General features: G+C 47.3%; 1 protein-coding gene and 1 long non-coding RNA gene across 2 annotated transcripts in view; one reads left to right on the top strand and one right to left on the bottom strand.

Annotated features, from left to right (window-relative positions):
* LOC140737371 (dynein axonemal assembly factor 10-like) overlaps positions 1 to 10,640 on the bottom strand; it is a 36,987-nt gene extending 26,347 nt beyond the window's left edge. The window contains exons 1-2 of the mRNA XM_073063832.1: positions 10,578 to 10,640; positions 9,050 to 9,256 (exon numbers count right to left, since the gene is read on the bottom strand). Coding sequence (XP_072919933.1) covers positions 9,050 to 9,244 — 195 coding nt within the window. The 5' untranslated portion in view covers positions 9,245 to 9,256; positions 10,578 to 10,640. The remainder of the gene's footprint in view (positions 1 to 9,049; positions 9,257 to 10,577) is intronic.
* Positions 9,395 to 14,939, top strand: LOC140737372 (uncharacterized). The gene is made up of 2 exons (XR_012101122.1): positions 9,395 to 9,790; positions 12,640 to 14,939. It is a non-coding gene; the product is annotated as an uncharacterized lncRNA (long non-coding RNA).
* The last annotated feature ends 3,066 nt before the right edge of the window (positions 14,940 to 18,005 follow it).

Genomic DNA, 18,005 nt, shown 5'->3' with positions numbered 1-18,005 from the left:
GGAGCCTGAAGACACACACTCAATGATTCAGGAACAGCTTCTTCCCCTCTGCCATCAGGGAGGGGGTACAGGAGCCTGAAGGCACACACTCAGTGATTCAGGAACAGCTTCTTCCCCTCTGCCATCAGGGAGGGGGTACAGGAGCCTGAAGACCCACACTCAGCGATTCAGGAACAGCTTCTTCCCCTCTGCCATCCAATTTCTGAATGGACGTTGAACCCCATGGACACCACTTCACTACTTTTTATTAAGTATTGCGCTGTACTGCTGCTGCAAGGTTAACAAATTTCATGACATATACCAGTGATAAACCTGAATTTGATTCATACTGTGACTGTGGGATCCCCAAAGACCTATGGGTCAGTGGCTAATTTATTGTCATGGGAGGGAGCATACCCAGGGTATTGATGTCATGAACATCAGCTTTTTACTACAGGAGCACAGTACATTATAAACATGAATTACATCGTCTTAAATTAACATAAATTATACATAGTACACGGCAATATTAACATATAAACATGAAGACATCAGTGAAAGTTGGGGGAAGTCCAGGGTACAATCAGAGTTCTACAGGTCAGTTCAGGAACCCGATGGTGGTGTGGAAGAAGCTGTTGTTGAACCCTGAGCTGTGGGTCTTCGTAAGACCATAAGCTATCGGAGCAGAATTAGTCCATTTGGCCCATCGAGTCTGCTCCACCATTCCATCACGGCTGATCCTTTTTTTCTCCCCTCCTCAGCCCCACTCCCCACAACCTTTGATGCTGTGACCAATCAAGAACCCATCAAGTCTTGCCTTGATCTGGCCTCCACAGCTGCCTGTGGTAATAAATCCCACAAATTCACCACCCTCTGGCCAAAGAAGTTTCCCTGCATCCCTGTTTTAAACGGATGCCCCTCTATCCTGAGGCTGTGCCCTCTTTGTCCCAGACTCCCATCCCCCCCCATAGGAAACATGCTTTCCACATCTATCGAGGCCTTTCAACATTTGAAATGTTTCAATGAGATCCCCCTCATTCCTCTAAATTCTAGCGAGTACAGACCCAGAGGTATAAAGCGTTCCTCGTATGATAACCCTTTCATTCCCGGAGTCATCCTTGTGAACCTCCTCTGAACCCTCTCCAATGCTAGCACATCTTTCCTTAGATGAGGAGCCCAAAACGCCTCACGATACTCAAGGTGAGGCCTCACCAGTGCCTTATAAAGCGTCAGTGTCACATCCCTGCTCTTGTATTCAAGCCCTCTCAAAATGAATGCTAACATTGCATTTGCCTTCCTCACCACTGACTCAACCTGCAAGTTAACCTTCAGGGTGTTCTGCACAAGGACTTCCAAGTCCCTTTGCATCTCAGATTTTTGGATTTTTTCCCCCATTTAGATATTAGTCTACACACTTTTTCTTTCACTTCCAAAGTGCATGACCATGCATTTTCCAACATTGTATTTCATTTGCCACTTTCTTACCAATTCTCCTAATCTGTCTAACTCCTTCTGCATCCTACCTGCTCTAACCATGTTAGTAACTTTCCTGTAATACCATGGGCTCTTAACTTGGTAAGCAGTCTCGTGTGTGGCATCTTGTCAAAGGCCTTCTGAAAGTCCAGATATACAACATCCACTGCATCCCCTTTATCTGTCCTACTTGTAATCTCCTCAGAATTCCAACAGGTTTGGCGGGCAAGATTTTCCATTAAGGAAACCATGCTGACTTTGTTGTATCTTGTCCAGTGTTACCAAGTACTCCATCACCTCATCCTTAACAATTGTCTCCAACATCTTCCCAACCACTGAGGTCAGGCTAACTGGTCTATAATTTCCTTTCTGCTGCCTCCCTCCTTTCTTAAGGAGTGGAGTGACTTTTGAAACTTTCCAGTCCTCTGGCACCGTGCCAGAATTAAATGATTTTTGAAACATCATTACTAATGCCTCCACAATCTCTAGCACTAGTCTTTCAGAACCCTGGGGTTCAATTCATCTGGTCCGGGTGACCTACCCACCCTTGGGTCTTCCAGATTTTTGAGCACCTTCTCCTTTGTAATAGTAACTGCACTCACTTCCCTTCCCTCACACCTTCAACATCTGGCACACTGCCAGTGTCTTCCACAGTGAAAACTGATGCAAAATATTCATTTAGTTCATCTGCCATCTCCCTCTCCCCCATTATTATTCCTCCAGTCTCATTTTCTAGTGGTCCTATATCCACTCTCATCTCTCTTTTGTTTTTTACATACCTGAAAAGGCTTTTACTATCCACTTTGATATTGTTTGCCGGCTTGCTTTCATATTTCACCCTTTCCCTCCTAATGATTCTTTTAGTTGCTCTCTGTAGAGTTTTAAAAGCTTCCCAATCCTCTACCTTCCCACTAATTTTTGCTTTGTTGTATGCCCCCTCTTTTGTTTTTACATTGGCTTTAACTTCCCTTGTCAGCCACGGTTGTACTATTTTGCCATTTGAGTATTTCTTTGTTTTTGGAATGCATCTATCCTGCACCTTCCTCATTTTTCCCAGAAACTCACACCGTTGCTGCTCTGCTGACATCCCTGCCAGCATCTCCTTCCAATTTACTTTGCCAACTTCTCTCTCACACCACTGTAATTTCTCTTACTCCACTGAAATATTGCTACATCAGACTTTACATTCTCCCTATCAAATTTCAAGTTGAACACACTCATATTGTGATCACTGGCTCCTAAGGGTTCTTTTACCTTCAGCTCCCTAATCTCCTCCAGTTCATTACATAACTCCCAATCCAGTATAACTGATCCCCTAGTAGGCTCAATGACAAACTGCTCTAAAAAGTCATCTCATAGGCATTCAACAAACTCACTCCCTTGAGATCTATTTCCAACCTGATTTTCCCCAATCGACCTGCCTGTTGAAATCTCCCATGACTACCATAACTTTGCCCTTTTGACACGCCCTCTCTATTTCCTATTATAACATGTAGTCCACATCCTAGCTACTTGCTGGGATGCCTGTATACAACTGCCATCAGGGTCCTTTTACCATTGCAGTTCCTTAACTCAACCCACAAGGATTCAACTTCTTCTGATCCTGTATCACACCTTTCTACTGATTTGATGCCATTCTTTACCAGTAGAGCCACACCACCCCCTCTGCCTGCCTTCCTATCCCTCCGATATAATGTGCAACCTTGGACATTCAGCTCCCAACTACAACCGTCCTTCAGCCACGATTCAGTGACGGCCACAACATCATACCTGGCAACCTATACTGTGACAAGATCATCCAGCTTATTTCTTATACTCCGTGCATTGAGACATAACACTCTTACTGTATTTGCTCCCCTTTTTGATTCTGCATCCCTAATGCACTGATACTCACCCTGCTGGCTGTAATTATGTCCCATCATCTGCCTGCCCTTCCTGACAGTCTGACCGCACGCTATCCTTACTTTTTTTTACCATCCATCCTCTCCCAAGTCCCATCATTCCAGTTCCCACCCCCCTGCCAAATTAGTTTAAACCCTCCCCAACAGCTCTAACAAACCTGCCCGCGAGAATACTGGTTCCCTCAGGTTCAGGTGCAACCCGTCACTTTTGTACAGGTCACACTCCCCCCAGAAGAGATCCCAATGATCCCTGCCCACTGCACCAGCTTCTCAGCCGCGCATTTATCTGCCAAATCATCCTGTTTCTACCCTCACTGGCGCGTGGCACAGGCAGCAATCCAGAAATTACTACCCTGGAAATCCTGCTTCTCAGCTTTCTGTCTAGCTCTCTACAATATCTTTTCAGGACCTCTTTGCTTTTCCTTCCTGTGTCATTGGTACCGACATGTACCAAGGCATCTGGCCGCTCCCCCTCCCTCTCCAAAATGTTGTGGACATGACCTGAGTCACCCCTGACCCCTGACCCTGGCACCTGGGTGGCAACATACCATCCGGGTGTCCCGTTCACATCCACAGAACCTCCTGACTATCGAGTCCCCTATCACTACCGCTCCCCTCTTCCGCTACCGCGCCACGGACCCACGCTCAGCGCCAGTAACCCATTCGCCGTGGCGTTCTCCCGGGAGCTCATCCCCCACAACCGTACGTTGGGTTCAGGTTAGATCCTGAGAAATAGGGACACCCAGGAACTGGAAACCTTTATCAGATCTCCCCTCGGCTTCCAAACGTCTTTCATTGATTCTGTTTATTAGTCTATGGATTGATTGAGTATGCCCACAAGAAAATGGATCTCAGGGTTGTGTATGGAGACATATATGAACTTTGACAATAAATTTACTTTGAATGCTTCAGATAAAACAACCCATCTGTCCAACCTTTCCTTTTTGCCTAGATCCTCTGCAAGGAAAAAGCTAAACGTGATTCCTATTTGGTATGTGCTTAAATAAAATGGAAGTCTGTCAGACAAAATGGTGCAGGTTCCTGTACCTGCTGCCTGACGGCAGCAATGAGGAAAGGGCGCGTCCCGGACGCTGAGGGTACCCGATGGTGGATTTTGCCTTCCCGAGATGACTAATTATCATGCAGTCATAGAGCACGACAACACAGAAACAGGCCCTTTGGCCCATCTAGTCCATGCCATACTATTATTCTGTCTAGTCCCAGCAACTTGCACTGGGACCATAGCCCTCCATACCCCTTCCATCACGTACTTATCCAAACCTCTCTTAAACCCGGGGTTCCCAGCCTGGGGTCCACTGAGCCCTCGGTCAATGGCAGGGATCCGTGGCATAAAAAAGGTTGGGAACCCCTGCCTTAAATGTTGAAATCAAATCACATCCAGTATTTCTCTTGGCACTCGTTCCACGTTCTCACCAGTGAAGAAATTCCCCTTAAGCACTTCACCTTTCACCCTTGACCCATGACCTCTAGTTCTAGTCTCATCCAGCCTCAGTGGAAAAAGCTTGCTTGCACTTACCCCCATCTATACCCCTGATAAGTTTGGCAAATCTCCCCTTTTTCTCCTTTGCTCCAAGGAATAAAGTCCTAACCTGTTTGACCTTTCTCTATAACTCAGATCAGAGTCAGAATCAGGTTTAATGCCCCCAGCATGTGCCCTGAAATTTGTCGTTTTTCAGCACCAGTACAGTGCAATGCATAATAATAAAAAAAACTATAAATTGCAATCAGAAATACATGTTTAAAAATTAGATTAATAGTGCAAAAAGGGAGCAAAGAACATTATTTATTGAGATAAAGCATGGAATAAGACCTTTCAGCTCTTCGAGCCACACCCAAATTAATCCTTGCCTAATCACAGGGCAATTTACAATGACCAATTAACCTACCAACTGGTACATCTTTGGACTGTGGGAGGAAACCAGAGCACCCAGAGGAAACCCACATGGTCACGGGGAGAACGTAGAAACGCCTTACAGGCAGCGGTGGGAATTGAACCAGGGCTGTGGATGATGTAAAGTGTTGTGCTATCCACTACCTACCATGCCACCCTAAGTATTCAGGCAGTGTTCATGGGCCCAATGTCCATTCAGAAATATGATGGCAGAGAGGAAGAAGCTGTCCCTGAATTGTTGATTTTGTATTTTCAGGCTCCTGTACCCCCTCCCTGATGGTAGCAATGAGAAGAGGGCATAATCTGGGTGATGGTGGTTCCTTCATGATGGCCACCACCTTTTTGAGGCATCGCCTTTTGAAGGTGTATTCGATGCTGGGGAGGCCGGTGCCCACAATGGAGATGGCAGAGTTTACAACCCTCCGCAGCTTTTTCCGAACCTGTGCACTGGCTCCTCCGTGCCAGACAGGGAGTGCTCTCCACGGTACATCTGTAGAAATTTCCTCAAGTCTCGTGAACTTCCTCCATTTCCTTTGTACCACTTTGATGTACTGTTAACGCTTGGCATGAACTGTGTCTCTCTCCGACATCATGAAATAGATACCCATACAAAAATTGGTGAACAGCCCCTGTCCTGAGAGGAAGGACATCGAGAGGGCTGAACACATCCCTGCCGTTGGACACCATGCGAGCTTGGACACTATGACAGCTCAGAAAGTCAGAGTGTGGAGTTTAATCCTGGCTAATGGTTGGGGAACATGGCATAAAAAAGGCATAACCCCCACTCTGTAAGGAGTTTCTGTATGTCATAGAAACATAGAAAACCTACAGCACAATACAGGTCCTTTGGCTAAACATGTACTTACTTTAGAAATTACCCATAGCCCTCTATCAGCTCCATGTACCTGTCCAGGAGTCTCTTAAAAGACCCTATCGTATCTGCCTCCACCACCGTCGGCAGCCCATTCCACGCACTCACCACTCTCTGCGTAAAAAAACTTACCCGACATCTCCTCTGTACCCACTCCCACGCACCTTAAAACTGTGCCCTCTCGTGCCAGCCATTCTAGCCCTGGGGAAAAAGCCTCTGACTATCCCCATGATCACTGCCTCTCATCACCTTATGTCCCCCAAATGCAATGCATGGGTTTTCCCAGGTGCTCTGGTTTCCTTCCACAGTCCAAAGATGTACTGTGTAGGCTAATTGGTTACCGTAATTTGTCCTGTGATTAGGCTGGGGTTAAATCAGGGTTGTCAGGGGTTGCTGTGGCCGGGAGCTGACTCTGCACTGTACATCGTCTCTCCTGAACACTCGCCATACCCTGGAGCTCCATCACGGGCACTAACTTCCATAGTATCCAGGACATCTTCAGTGAGCGATGCCTCAGAAAGACAGCATCTATCATCAAGGACCCCCTCACCCAGGACGTGCCCTCTTCTCATTGCTAACATCAGGGAGGAGGTACAGGAGCCTTAAGACACACACTCAACAATTCAGGAACAGCCTTTTCCCCTCTGCCACCCGGTTTCTGAATGGACATTGAACCCATCAACACGATCTCACTACTTTTTTATTTCTATTTTTGCACTACTTATTTAATATAACCATTTACATACTTACTGTAATTCACATTGTTTTCTGCAAAGGAAACAAATTTCACAACTTCTGCCTGCAATACTGAACCTGATTCTGAGTTGAGAGGAGAGATCTGGATATAAGTTACAACAACTTTTGTGACAGGTACAAGTCTAGTCAAGTTCAAGTTTATTGTCATCTGACTGCACATATACACAACCAAATGAAACAACATTCCTCTGGACCTACATCTCACACACAACACATAAAACAAAATATTACCATAAATAAATTAATGAAATATCATTCACAATGCGCGTAGTGCGCAGCGCAGGTGAACAGTGAGCAGCTCACTGTCCTAGTGACGAGACCTCGGTGGTGGCAGGGGATTCATTTACCTCACAGCCCGAGGGGAAAAAACCGGCCAAGATTCTCCCAATCCTCGGTGCTAAAGACAAACGCTGCCCAAGGTGCCGAACGCCAAACCCAAAGTGACCGCGTTCCTGGTGACGGATTAAAAACAACACTAACTGCCGGAGAAACTTGACGGGTCGGGGGAAGCTGCAGAGGGAAACGGACAACCGGCGTTTCAGGCCAAGGCCCTTCACCAGGACCAGCCGCTCCTCCCAGAGACAATTTACAATGACAAAACAACCAACTAATCAGCCGGTCTGCGGACTGCGGGAGGAAACCAGAGCACCCAGAGGAAACACACATGCTTTATAGGGAAGACGTACTAACTCTCTATCATAGGACCAGAAGATAAAGGAGAAGAATTAGGCCATTTGGCCCATCGAGTCTGCTCTAATATTTCATCATGGCTGATCTATTTTCTCTCTCAGCCTCAATCTCCCGTCTTCTCCCCATATCCCTTCATGCCCTGACTAATCAAGACTGTCGACATCTGTTTACAGTCTGCAATTCCTGACGGACAGCAGCAGGAATTGAACTTTAAACTTCAGAACACCACCCCCCCCCCCACCCCGCTGTAATAATACCATGCTAACCACAACACTGCTCTTGGTGCCCACCCAACCTGCCTTCTTGTTTGCGGAACTGAATCTCCCCTGACACCCGCCCTGTACAAAACACACACACACACACACACACACACACACAGATCAATGCACAATGACACACACCGATACACGCTCACACACACTCACAGACACACACACCCACACACACCGACATGCACATACAGACACACACCGACATGCACACTGCCACACACTCACACAGACACACACACACACACACTCACTCACTCACACACACAGACACACGTACAGACACACACCAACATGCACACTGCCACACACTTACAGACACACACACACACACTCACTCACACACACAGACTCACACAGACACACACCAACATGCACACCGCCACACACTCACACAGACACACACACAGACTCACACAGACACAGACCCACACACACACAGACCCACACACACACACTCACACAGACACAGACACACACACACTCACACAGACAGACAGACACACACCCACAACCCCTCACACTCACACAGACACACACACACAGAGACACAGACCCACACACACAGACACAGACAGACACACACACACACTCACACAGACACACACACACACACAGACAGACTCACACACACACAGTCACACACTCACACAGACACACACACAGTCACACACACACACTCACACACACACACACACACACACACACACTCACAGTCACAGACACACACACACACACAGACTCACACAGTCACAGACACACACACACTCACACACACAGACACAGACACACACACAGACCCATACAGACACACACAAAATTGAAACTGGCATGAATCGATGTCAGTGTCAGCTGACGTCACGCACCACGCCCACAGGGCATCCGTTTGCTCTCCACAGACCCTGCCCGACATGATGTGTCTTTCTTTGATTGCAGCTTTCAATTACAGCAGAGTCGGAATCTGGCCTGAGCCTCTACACTGCTCTGTCACTCCGCCAAAGGGAATGATATCAGTGTGTCCATTGTTCAAGAACACATTGTAACCGTTATTTTCCCAAACAACCGTAACAATGAATCCTGGCAGTTGTACGTGTGACGCTGCTTGGTCCCGGGACTCTGCCTTCGCCTTCCCTTTCAATACAGTACAACTGAAACACTGAAGAAAGGAAACTAAATACAAATGAAACAATAGATTTACCGTGTGCACGTGTCGGATCTCCCCGCTCGCTGTCCCGTACACTCCGATTACCCCGTTGCCTGGTGTCCCGGAGCCTGAGCCCGTCCCCAGGCACACGAACCGGTTGCTGCACGGGATCCAGAGACACCCGAACGGGATGAGAGGCAGTTTGCGATGGGACACCGACACCAAGCGAGGTTTGGGGCTGTCTGACATCCTGCGGGGACCCTAACCGGAGTGGAAGACGAGGGAGGTGAAAAATCACTCAGTGATCCTTCTTGGGAGAGAGAAAAAGATTTAATTCCAATAACGCAGAACACGTTTTGAACACAACTGACTGACTGAAATTGTCTACGTGCAATTCTATTTAAGGAATTTCGATTCTTCTGCCTCGCTCCAAACTAACGACAGACAGAAAAAAAAATACAACTTAAAGCATTGCGATGGGGTGCCGGTCCCCGATCTGGTGTGGGAAGGGTTTAGCAGGGCCGATCCCAGGCCGTGGCTCCGACACCCAGAACTGAAGCAGAAAGTGAAAGTTTGAGGGAGGCGGAGTCAGCCTCCGGGCTTCCGCCTCGCCGGGACACTGACCCCGCCTGGCCGCCGGGGGAACAGTCCGCACTCGGGGCATTCTCCCCCGGGGGTCGCCCAAAAGCCCCTCCATGGGACCGCGGGGCTCTGGTTACGTAGCCGATGAGCTAATTGAATGGCGCACAGCAAGCTCCCACCGGAGAAGGAAGGGTTTGCTCTCAGTTCTGCCCTGTATGTTAGTTTGCGTGTGTTATGTGTGTGTGTCTATGTTTCTGTGTAAAGGCTTCTATCTGCCACACACTCAGCCCCTGGGTCCCCTTCCCCTTTGATCCCATCTGCCCACCATCCCTCTCCGTTCCCCCCCCCCCCCACTTTCCTCCTGATCTACCCGGTCCTACACCCACCCCTGCCCAAATCACCGTCTCATTCCCCTCCTTCGTCCGGCCATCACGTGTCCCAGGGGGCCCTCTCCCCACCTCCATACTCCACCTTCCTCTCCAAACAGATTCCACCATCTGCAGCCCTCTCTCACCATTCCCACTCTCTCCTCCTCCACCTGCCTAACACTCCCCTCCATCGCCTACCGACCCATCCCCTTCGTGTATTGACACCAGCTCTTTCCCCTCTTTCAGCCCAGGTGAGGGTCTTGATCCAAATATCAACTGACCATTTTCCTCCACAGATGCCACCAGGGCTGCTGATCTCCTCAGGACTCTCATTTGTTGCCCACTCCCCACCTCCCTTATCCAGTGCCGCTCCACACCCAATCAGATTCCACCGTCTGCAGCCCTTTGTTGCCTCCACCAATCACCTCCCAGCCCCTGTTGCTATCGCTACACCCAACTGCCAATCGAACCCTCCACACCTGGATCCACCAATCACCTGCCAGCTACTGCCTTGACCCACCCCCTTCTCCCCTATATATTGATCATCTCCCCCTGGTGCTCTGTTGATTTATGGAGAGGCAGCTCATTCAGTTTTAGTTAGATTGGGATGTCCTACAGGCCAGGGCACTTACAATCTGCAGTGGAGCGTTCCAGACCACACTGGGGATTGAGCTGGATGAGATGCCTCTTGACCTGCGGAGAGAAAAATTGAGCCTTCATACTGGATTTCATAGTGGAGTGTGGGCCTGTCCCATTCTGTTTTAATGGATTGTTGGGATTATACTAGCAGAGTTAATAAATGTTTTGGATGGATAATTAGGGAAAATGTGCAAGAGTATGGTCTTGGGGATTTGCAGATTAGCCCAAGAGTGGCCTGGCCAGGAGTTGTCCCTTGGAAATTTCCAGATGTGGGGATAAGATTTGCTGTTTCCGGGGGTTTTGTGGATGGTGAGGGGGTGGTCATCTACAGGGGTGTTTTAACCTTTTTGCTTATCTTTACAGATGGTTCCAAAGACCCAGTTGGTAACTGGGTGGACCCTGGAATATTTATCCCTTGGTGTAATATTGAGGTGGGGAGAAGGCTGACGGATGGGTTGTCTGTCTGTACAGCAGAGTTTATGGCCGCTGTTGTTGGCCAAACAGGGTAGCGGTCTGCTCAGGCTCTTCCTCAGTACTACAGAGTTTGGAATCAAAGTGTTCAAGGAAACCTAGACTGTTGATGGACCTGCATTATAACCTATGTGTTCTGGAGAGTGTGGGAATAGTAGTACAGTTTTGTTGGGTACCTGCACATGTGGTAATGAAAGGGCAGATGTTATAGCAGAACAGACTAAGTCTGAGGTAGATATTATAGTCAGTATATGATGAAGCCAAATCTTGTATTAGATTGGCTGGGATTGGAAAATGGCAGTATTTGTGGGATAAGAGTGGGACGGCGAGGAGGTATTACAATATGTTTCCATTGGTCCCGGCGAGTTGCCTTTTGGGAAGGAATGGAGGGAAGACGTGTGGTTGGCGAGACTGAGATTTGGATATATGAGTTTGCACTCCACTTTGGCACTTGTTGGTAAGCACGGGAACGAGTGGTGTGGTTTTTGTAAAGTCCCAGAGAGAGTGGAACGTGTGATCATGGTGTGCCGCAGATACCCACCGGAACACGAGAAGCAATTGTGGGTCGATCTGGGCACCTAGTTTGCGGGATGCTCTGGCACCTGAGGCAAGGACGGTTAAGCTGTGTAGGGCCCTGGTGAACTTGTTAATCAAAACAGGTTTGGGAGGCGGGATCTGATCCCCATCATGGCTCCTGTCGTACTCCTTTACAGTAGGTGGCGCTAATGCACCTTCCTGATAGGTGCAAGTCACCTTTCGTACAAGAAGACGTTAAGTCCTGGTGATCAGTGATCCCTCTAATTAGTTTTACAGCTGTGTGGACCAACCATTGCTCTGAGCGGGAAATCTTTACACGGCCAGAAAACTGTGTGACGCTTTAAAATATGCGTACTGTGAATATTTAGAATGAAAGTTGAAAAATCACATTCTTTTGAATCTATTTATTGATTGAAGGATATAATGAAATACAGTACGACAAAGAAAATCTTACACATTTCGTAAACATTTTCTTGTCTGTTTTTATTCGAGCAGCGCGGTAACAAAGGGTATGTGCACGGGGGCATTTTAATTACAGCATGGCCATGTGCCATGCAACTTAGAGGGAACAGTGTTGATGAATGAGAATCGAGTTTAATATCACTGACAAACACTCAGTGGCTACTTTATTAGGTACGCATTACACCCGCCCGTTAAGGCATATATCCAGTCAGCCAATCATGTGGCAGCAACTCAATGCATTAAAGCATGCAGACACGGTCACAAGGTTCAGTTGTTGTTCAGACCTAAGATCAGAATGGGGAAGAAATGGGATCTAAGTGACTTTAACTGTGGAATGGTTGTTGGTGCCAGATGGGGTGGTTTGAGTATTTCAGAAACTGCTGATCTGTTGTGATTTTCATGCACTGCAGTCTGTATAAACTCACTACTTTTTGCACTACTTACTTAATGTAACTTTTTAATATATATAATGTACATTTATTGTAATTCACAGTTATTATGTATTGCGATGTACCACTGCTGCATACCAACAAATCTCATGACGTATCCCATATTCAGCCTAATTCTGACTCCGATTCTCTCTAGAGCTGTCCGTGACAGAGGTCAGAGGAGAATGGCCAGACTGGTTCAAGCTGACAGTAACTGGAATAATCATGCTTTCGACAGTGACATGCAGAAGAGCATCTCCAAGTATACAACACGTAGAACCTTGAAGTGATGGGCTGCAGCAGCAGAAGGCCACGGGCATCCGTTCAGCCGCTTGATGAGCTACAGGGGCCACTCAGAAATGGGATGGCAGAGGGGCAGAAGCTGCTCCTGAATCATCGAGTGAGTGCCTTCAGGCTCCTAATGAAATATAGCTGCTGTCCTGCCTTCTTTATGGTTGCATCAATGTGTTAGGCCCAGGGCAGATCTTCTGAGACATTAAGCATCTAACTGGTTGTATACCATCATATACGAAGAGGCCTTGCATAGGATTTGAAAAAAGCTGCAGAAAGCCTCTCTGCACCTCAGGTTTTTGAATTTTCTCTCCACTTGCAAAATATTTTATGCCTTTATTCCTTCTTCCAATTTGCATGGCCATACACTTCCCTACATTGTATTCCATCTGCCACTTCTTTGCCTATTCCCTCAATCTGTCCAAGTCCTTCTTCAGACACCCTGCTTCCTCAGCACTACCTGCCCTTCCACCTATCTTCGAATTGTTTACAAACTTGGCCACAAAGCCATGAATTCCTTCATGCAGAATTCTTCTTCTCCCAGTGAGTTGTGGGGGTCTGGAATGCACTGCCTCGGAAGGCAGTGGAGGCCAATTCTCTGGATGCTTTCAAGAAGGAGCTAGATAGGTATCCTATGGATAGGGGAATCAAGGGATATGGGGACAAGGCAGGAACCGGGTATTGAAAGGAATTGATCAGCCATGATCTCAAAATGGCGGTGCAGGCTCGAAGGGCCGAATGGTCTACTTCTGCACCTATTGTCTATTGTCTAAAACACTGCCCCCTGCGGTGCACCACTGGTCAGTGGCAGACAAACAGAAAAGGCTCCCGTTGCTCCTATACTTTGCCGCCTGCCAGTCAGCCAATCCGCTATCCATTCTAGTGCCTTTCCCATAATACCATGGACTCTTATTTTGTTAAGCAGCCTCATATGTGGCACCTTATCTGAAAATCCAAGTAAACAACACACACTGATTCTCCTTTGCCTATCCTGCTTATTATATTTGCTCAAAGAACTCCAACAGATTTGTCACGCAGGATTTCCTGGCCCAATGCTGATTTTGGCCAATGTTATCACGTGCTTCCAAGCATCCTGAATCATCATTCTTAATAATAGACTCCAACATCTTTCCAACCACTGAGGTCTGACTAACTGGCCTAAAATTTCCTTTCTTCTGCCTCCCTTCCTCCTTAAAGTGTGAAGTGACAGTTGCAATTTTCCAGTCCTCAGGAACCATTACAGAATCCTGTGATTCTTGAAAGATCATTACTGCTGGCTCCACGATCTTTTCTGCTATCTTTTGCAGAACTCTAGGGGGTAGTCCTTCTCATCCAGGTGACTCATTCACCTTCAGACCTTTCAGCTTCCCAAGCACCTCTCCCTGGTAATAATGACACTCACTTCTGCCCCCTGACGCTCTCACACACTTCCGGCATTCTGCCAGTGTTTTCCACAGTGACGACTGGCACTAAGTTCTTATTAATTTCCTCTGCCATTTCTTTGACCCCATTACTACCTCTCCGGTGTTGTTTCCTGTTGTCCAATATCCACTCTTATCTCTCTTTTACTCTATATATCTGAAAAAAAACCATTTCAGTGTCCTCTTTTATATTATTGGCTAGGTTACATTCATATCTCATCTTTTTTTTCTCTTTATGGCCTTTTAGTTGGCTTCTATCAGTTTTTAAAAGTTTCCCAATTCTCTAACTTCCTGCTAATTTTTGTTAGATACCCTCTCTTTTGCTTTTATGCTGTCTTTGGCCTCCCTTGTCAGTCATGGCTGCCTCATCCTCCCTTTAGAATATTACTTCATCTTTGGGATGTATCTTTGCTGCGCCTTCCGAGTTGCCCCCAGAAACTCCAGCCATTGCTGTTCTGCTGTCACCCCTGCCAGTGACCCCTTCCATTCAAAGACCCCCACCACCGAGGCCATGCCCTCTTCTCATTGCTGCCATCAGAGCAGAGGCACACACTCAACGATTCAGGAACAGCTTCTTCCTCTCCGCCATCCCATTTCTGAATGGACACTGAACCCATGAACACCACCTCACTACCTTTTTATCATTTTTGTTTTTGCGCTACTTAATCAATCTACTTAAAAATTATATTTTCTTATTGTCATTTGTAATGTTTTAATTGTTATCACTTAAAGCTCCTTAACGTTGTGATAGCCCGTGATGGTCCTTCTTTCGAGTGTGATTGGAATCTGTCACTTACGTTTTGATGGTGTGTTTTTGGGCTGATTGAGTGATCTGGCATTTTGCTGTCTCTGAGGGAGTTCGGTGCGGTTTCGAGTGTGATTGGAATCTGTCACTTACGTTTTGATGGTGTGTTTTTGGGCTGATTGAGTGATCTGACATTTTGCTGTCTCTGAGGGAGTTCGGTGCGGTTTCGAGTCGAGTGTGATTGGAATCTGTCACTTACGTTTTGATGGTGTGTTTTTGGGCTGATTGAGTGATCTGGCACTTTGCTGTCTCTGAGGGAGTTCGGTGCGGTTTCGAGTGTGATTGGAATCTGTCACTTACGTTTTGATGGTGTGTTTTTGGGCTGATTGAGTGATCTGACATTTTGCTGTCTCTGAGGGAGTTCGGTGCGGTTTCGAGTGTGATTGGAATCTGTCACTTACGTTTTGATGGTGTGCTTTTGGGCTGATTGAGTGATCTGACATTTTGCTGTCTCTGAGGGAGTTCGGTGCGGTTTCGAGTCGAGTGTGCAGCCAGTGATTGACACCATTCCTGATTCAAGGCACTACATGAGGAAATCTGCGGATGCTGGAAATTCGAACAACACACACAAAATGCTGGTGGAACACAGCAGGCCAGGCAGCGTCTATAGGGAGAAGCATTGTCGACGATTCGGGCCGAGATCCTTCGCCAGGTCCTGACGAAGGGTCTCGGCCTGAAACGTCGACAGTGCTTCTCCTTACAGATGCTGCCTGGCCTGCTGTGTTCCACCAGCATTTTGTGTGTGTTGATTCAAGGCACTGTTCACTTCCAGGGTGACTTGGGAAAAGCAAGCTCGTGCAGCACAGCTTGACGGATACGATTAAATATTCCCATTTCAGCCTGATACAGCTGAGAATCACAACCGCTTCCAAGGTCTGTACGGTTAGTGAAGTTGTCCTAATGCGATTGAATAAATTATCACTGCCTAAAACCGATGGAAACACTGCCAATTGTGGCCGTACTTCTCGTCAGATTCCCCGTAGGAAACATGGCTGCAGGTCAGGGAAACAGGTGTGTTTACGAAACCGGAGTTTTAGGCTCCCATTACCGACTATCTTGCTGGCAAAAGTAGTCTCCAGTAAATAAAATCAATGATCTCAGAGCTGGGGGGGGGGGGGGGGGGGGCTGTATCAGAGGGGCATTAGGACCACGTGCATCCTTTGTTTCATGGAATCCCAGTTAACCCCTTCCACAGTGATTCAGATTGACGGGTTCACTGTACACAGTCAGGGTAGCACTATAGAGTCTCTAAAAGCAGAGGGGGAGGTGCCTGCCTCACGATCAACTCCTCTTGGTGTGTAAATGTATCAGTGTTATCCCAATTCTGCTCAGCAGAGCTGGAATATCTCACAATTAAGTGCCATCCATTTTACCTGCTGCGGGAGATTTCAGTGATGATTTTGGTAGCGGTGTACATTCCACCTCAGGCCAATGACAATCAGGCTTTAGACGATTTGAGTAATGGGGTCAGCATGCGCAAAACAGCACACCTGACATTTTCACCATCACTTTGGGGGATTTTAACCAGGCCAGTCTGGAAAAAATCACTAAGCAACTACCTTCAACAGATCACTTGCAATACCAGAGGAAACAACACACTGGGCCATTGCTACACCACCATCAAGAATGCTGACCGTTCTATTCCACTCCCTCACTTCGGTAAGTCTGATCACCTGGCTGTACTTCTACTCCCTGAGTCTAGGCAGAGACTGAAGACTGCAGCACCAGTAGTGAGAACCAAGAAGGTTTGGACAAGGGAAGCACAGGAGCGCCTACAGGACTGTTTTGAGTCGGTGGACTGGACTGTATTCAGGGATTCATCTTCGAACCTGGATGAGTATGCTGCAGTTGTTACCGACTTCATTAAAACCTGTGTGGATGAGTGTGTGCCCACAAAGACTTGCTGTACATTCCCAAACCAAAAGCTGTGGATAAAGCAAGAGGTACATCGTCTGCTGAAGGCTAGATCTGTGGCATTCAAATCTGGCGACCCAGGCCTGTACCAGAAAACCGGGTATGATTTGTGGAGGGCTATTCCAAGAGCAAGGAGATAATTCCGAACGAGATTGGGGGTGACATCAGTTGCACGGCAACTCTGGCAGTTTGCAAGACATTACTTCCTACAAAGTGAAACCCAGTAGCATGAATGACAGTGATGCTTCACTAGCAGATGAACTCAACGCTTTCTATACCCGCTTTGAAAGGGAGAACACAACTACAGCTGTGAAGATCCCTGCTGTACCTGATGACCCTGTGGTCTCCATCCCAGAGGCTGATGTTAAGCAGCAGGTCCCTGATGGGGTATCTGTAAGGCTCTGAAAATTTATGCTAAATAACAGGAGGGAGTATTCAAGGACATTTTCAGCCTCGCACTGCTACGGTCCGAAGTTCCCACCTGCTTCAAAGAGGCACCAGGTAGAGCAGGGTGAGCTGCCTTAATAACTATCATCCAGTAGCACTCACATCTACGCTGATGAAATGCTTTGACAAGTTGGCCATGTTAGAATGAATTTCTGCCTCAGCAAGGACCTGGACCCACTGCCATTTGCCTATCGACAGAATAGGTCAATGGCAGATACAATCGCAATGGCTCTCCACACGGCCTGCGATCACCTGGACAACACAAGCACCTATGTCAGATTATAGCTCAGCATTCAACACAGTCCTGATCAATAAGCTAGAGAACCTGGGCCTCTGTAACGCCCTCTGCAATTGGGAGAACAAATCTGTGTGGATCGGTGATAATATCTCCTCCTCGCTGACGATCAACACTGGCACACCTCAGGGGTGTGTGCTTAGCTCTACTCTCTGTGTACACATGACTGTGTGGCTAGGCATAGCTCAAATACCATCTATAAATTTGCTGACGATACAGCCATTGTTGGTAGATGGAGATAAAAGGGCATACAGGAGTGAGATATACCAGCTAACTGAGTGGTGCCGTAGCAACAGCCTGGCACTCAACATCATTAAGATAAAAGAGCTGATTGTGAACTTCAGGAAGGG

Source organism: Hemitrygon akajei, chromosome 12 (assembly GCF_048418815.1).
Source record: "Hemitrygon akajei chromosome 12, sHemAka1.3, whole genome shotgun sequence".
Classification (NCBI taxonomy): domain Eukaryota; kingdom Metazoa; phylum Chordata; class Chondrichthyes; order Myliobatiformes; family Dasyatidae; genus Hemitrygon; species Hemitrygon akajei.
Note: the sequence above shows the minus strand (reverse complement) of the source record. Positions and strands in the feature narration are given on the sequence as shown.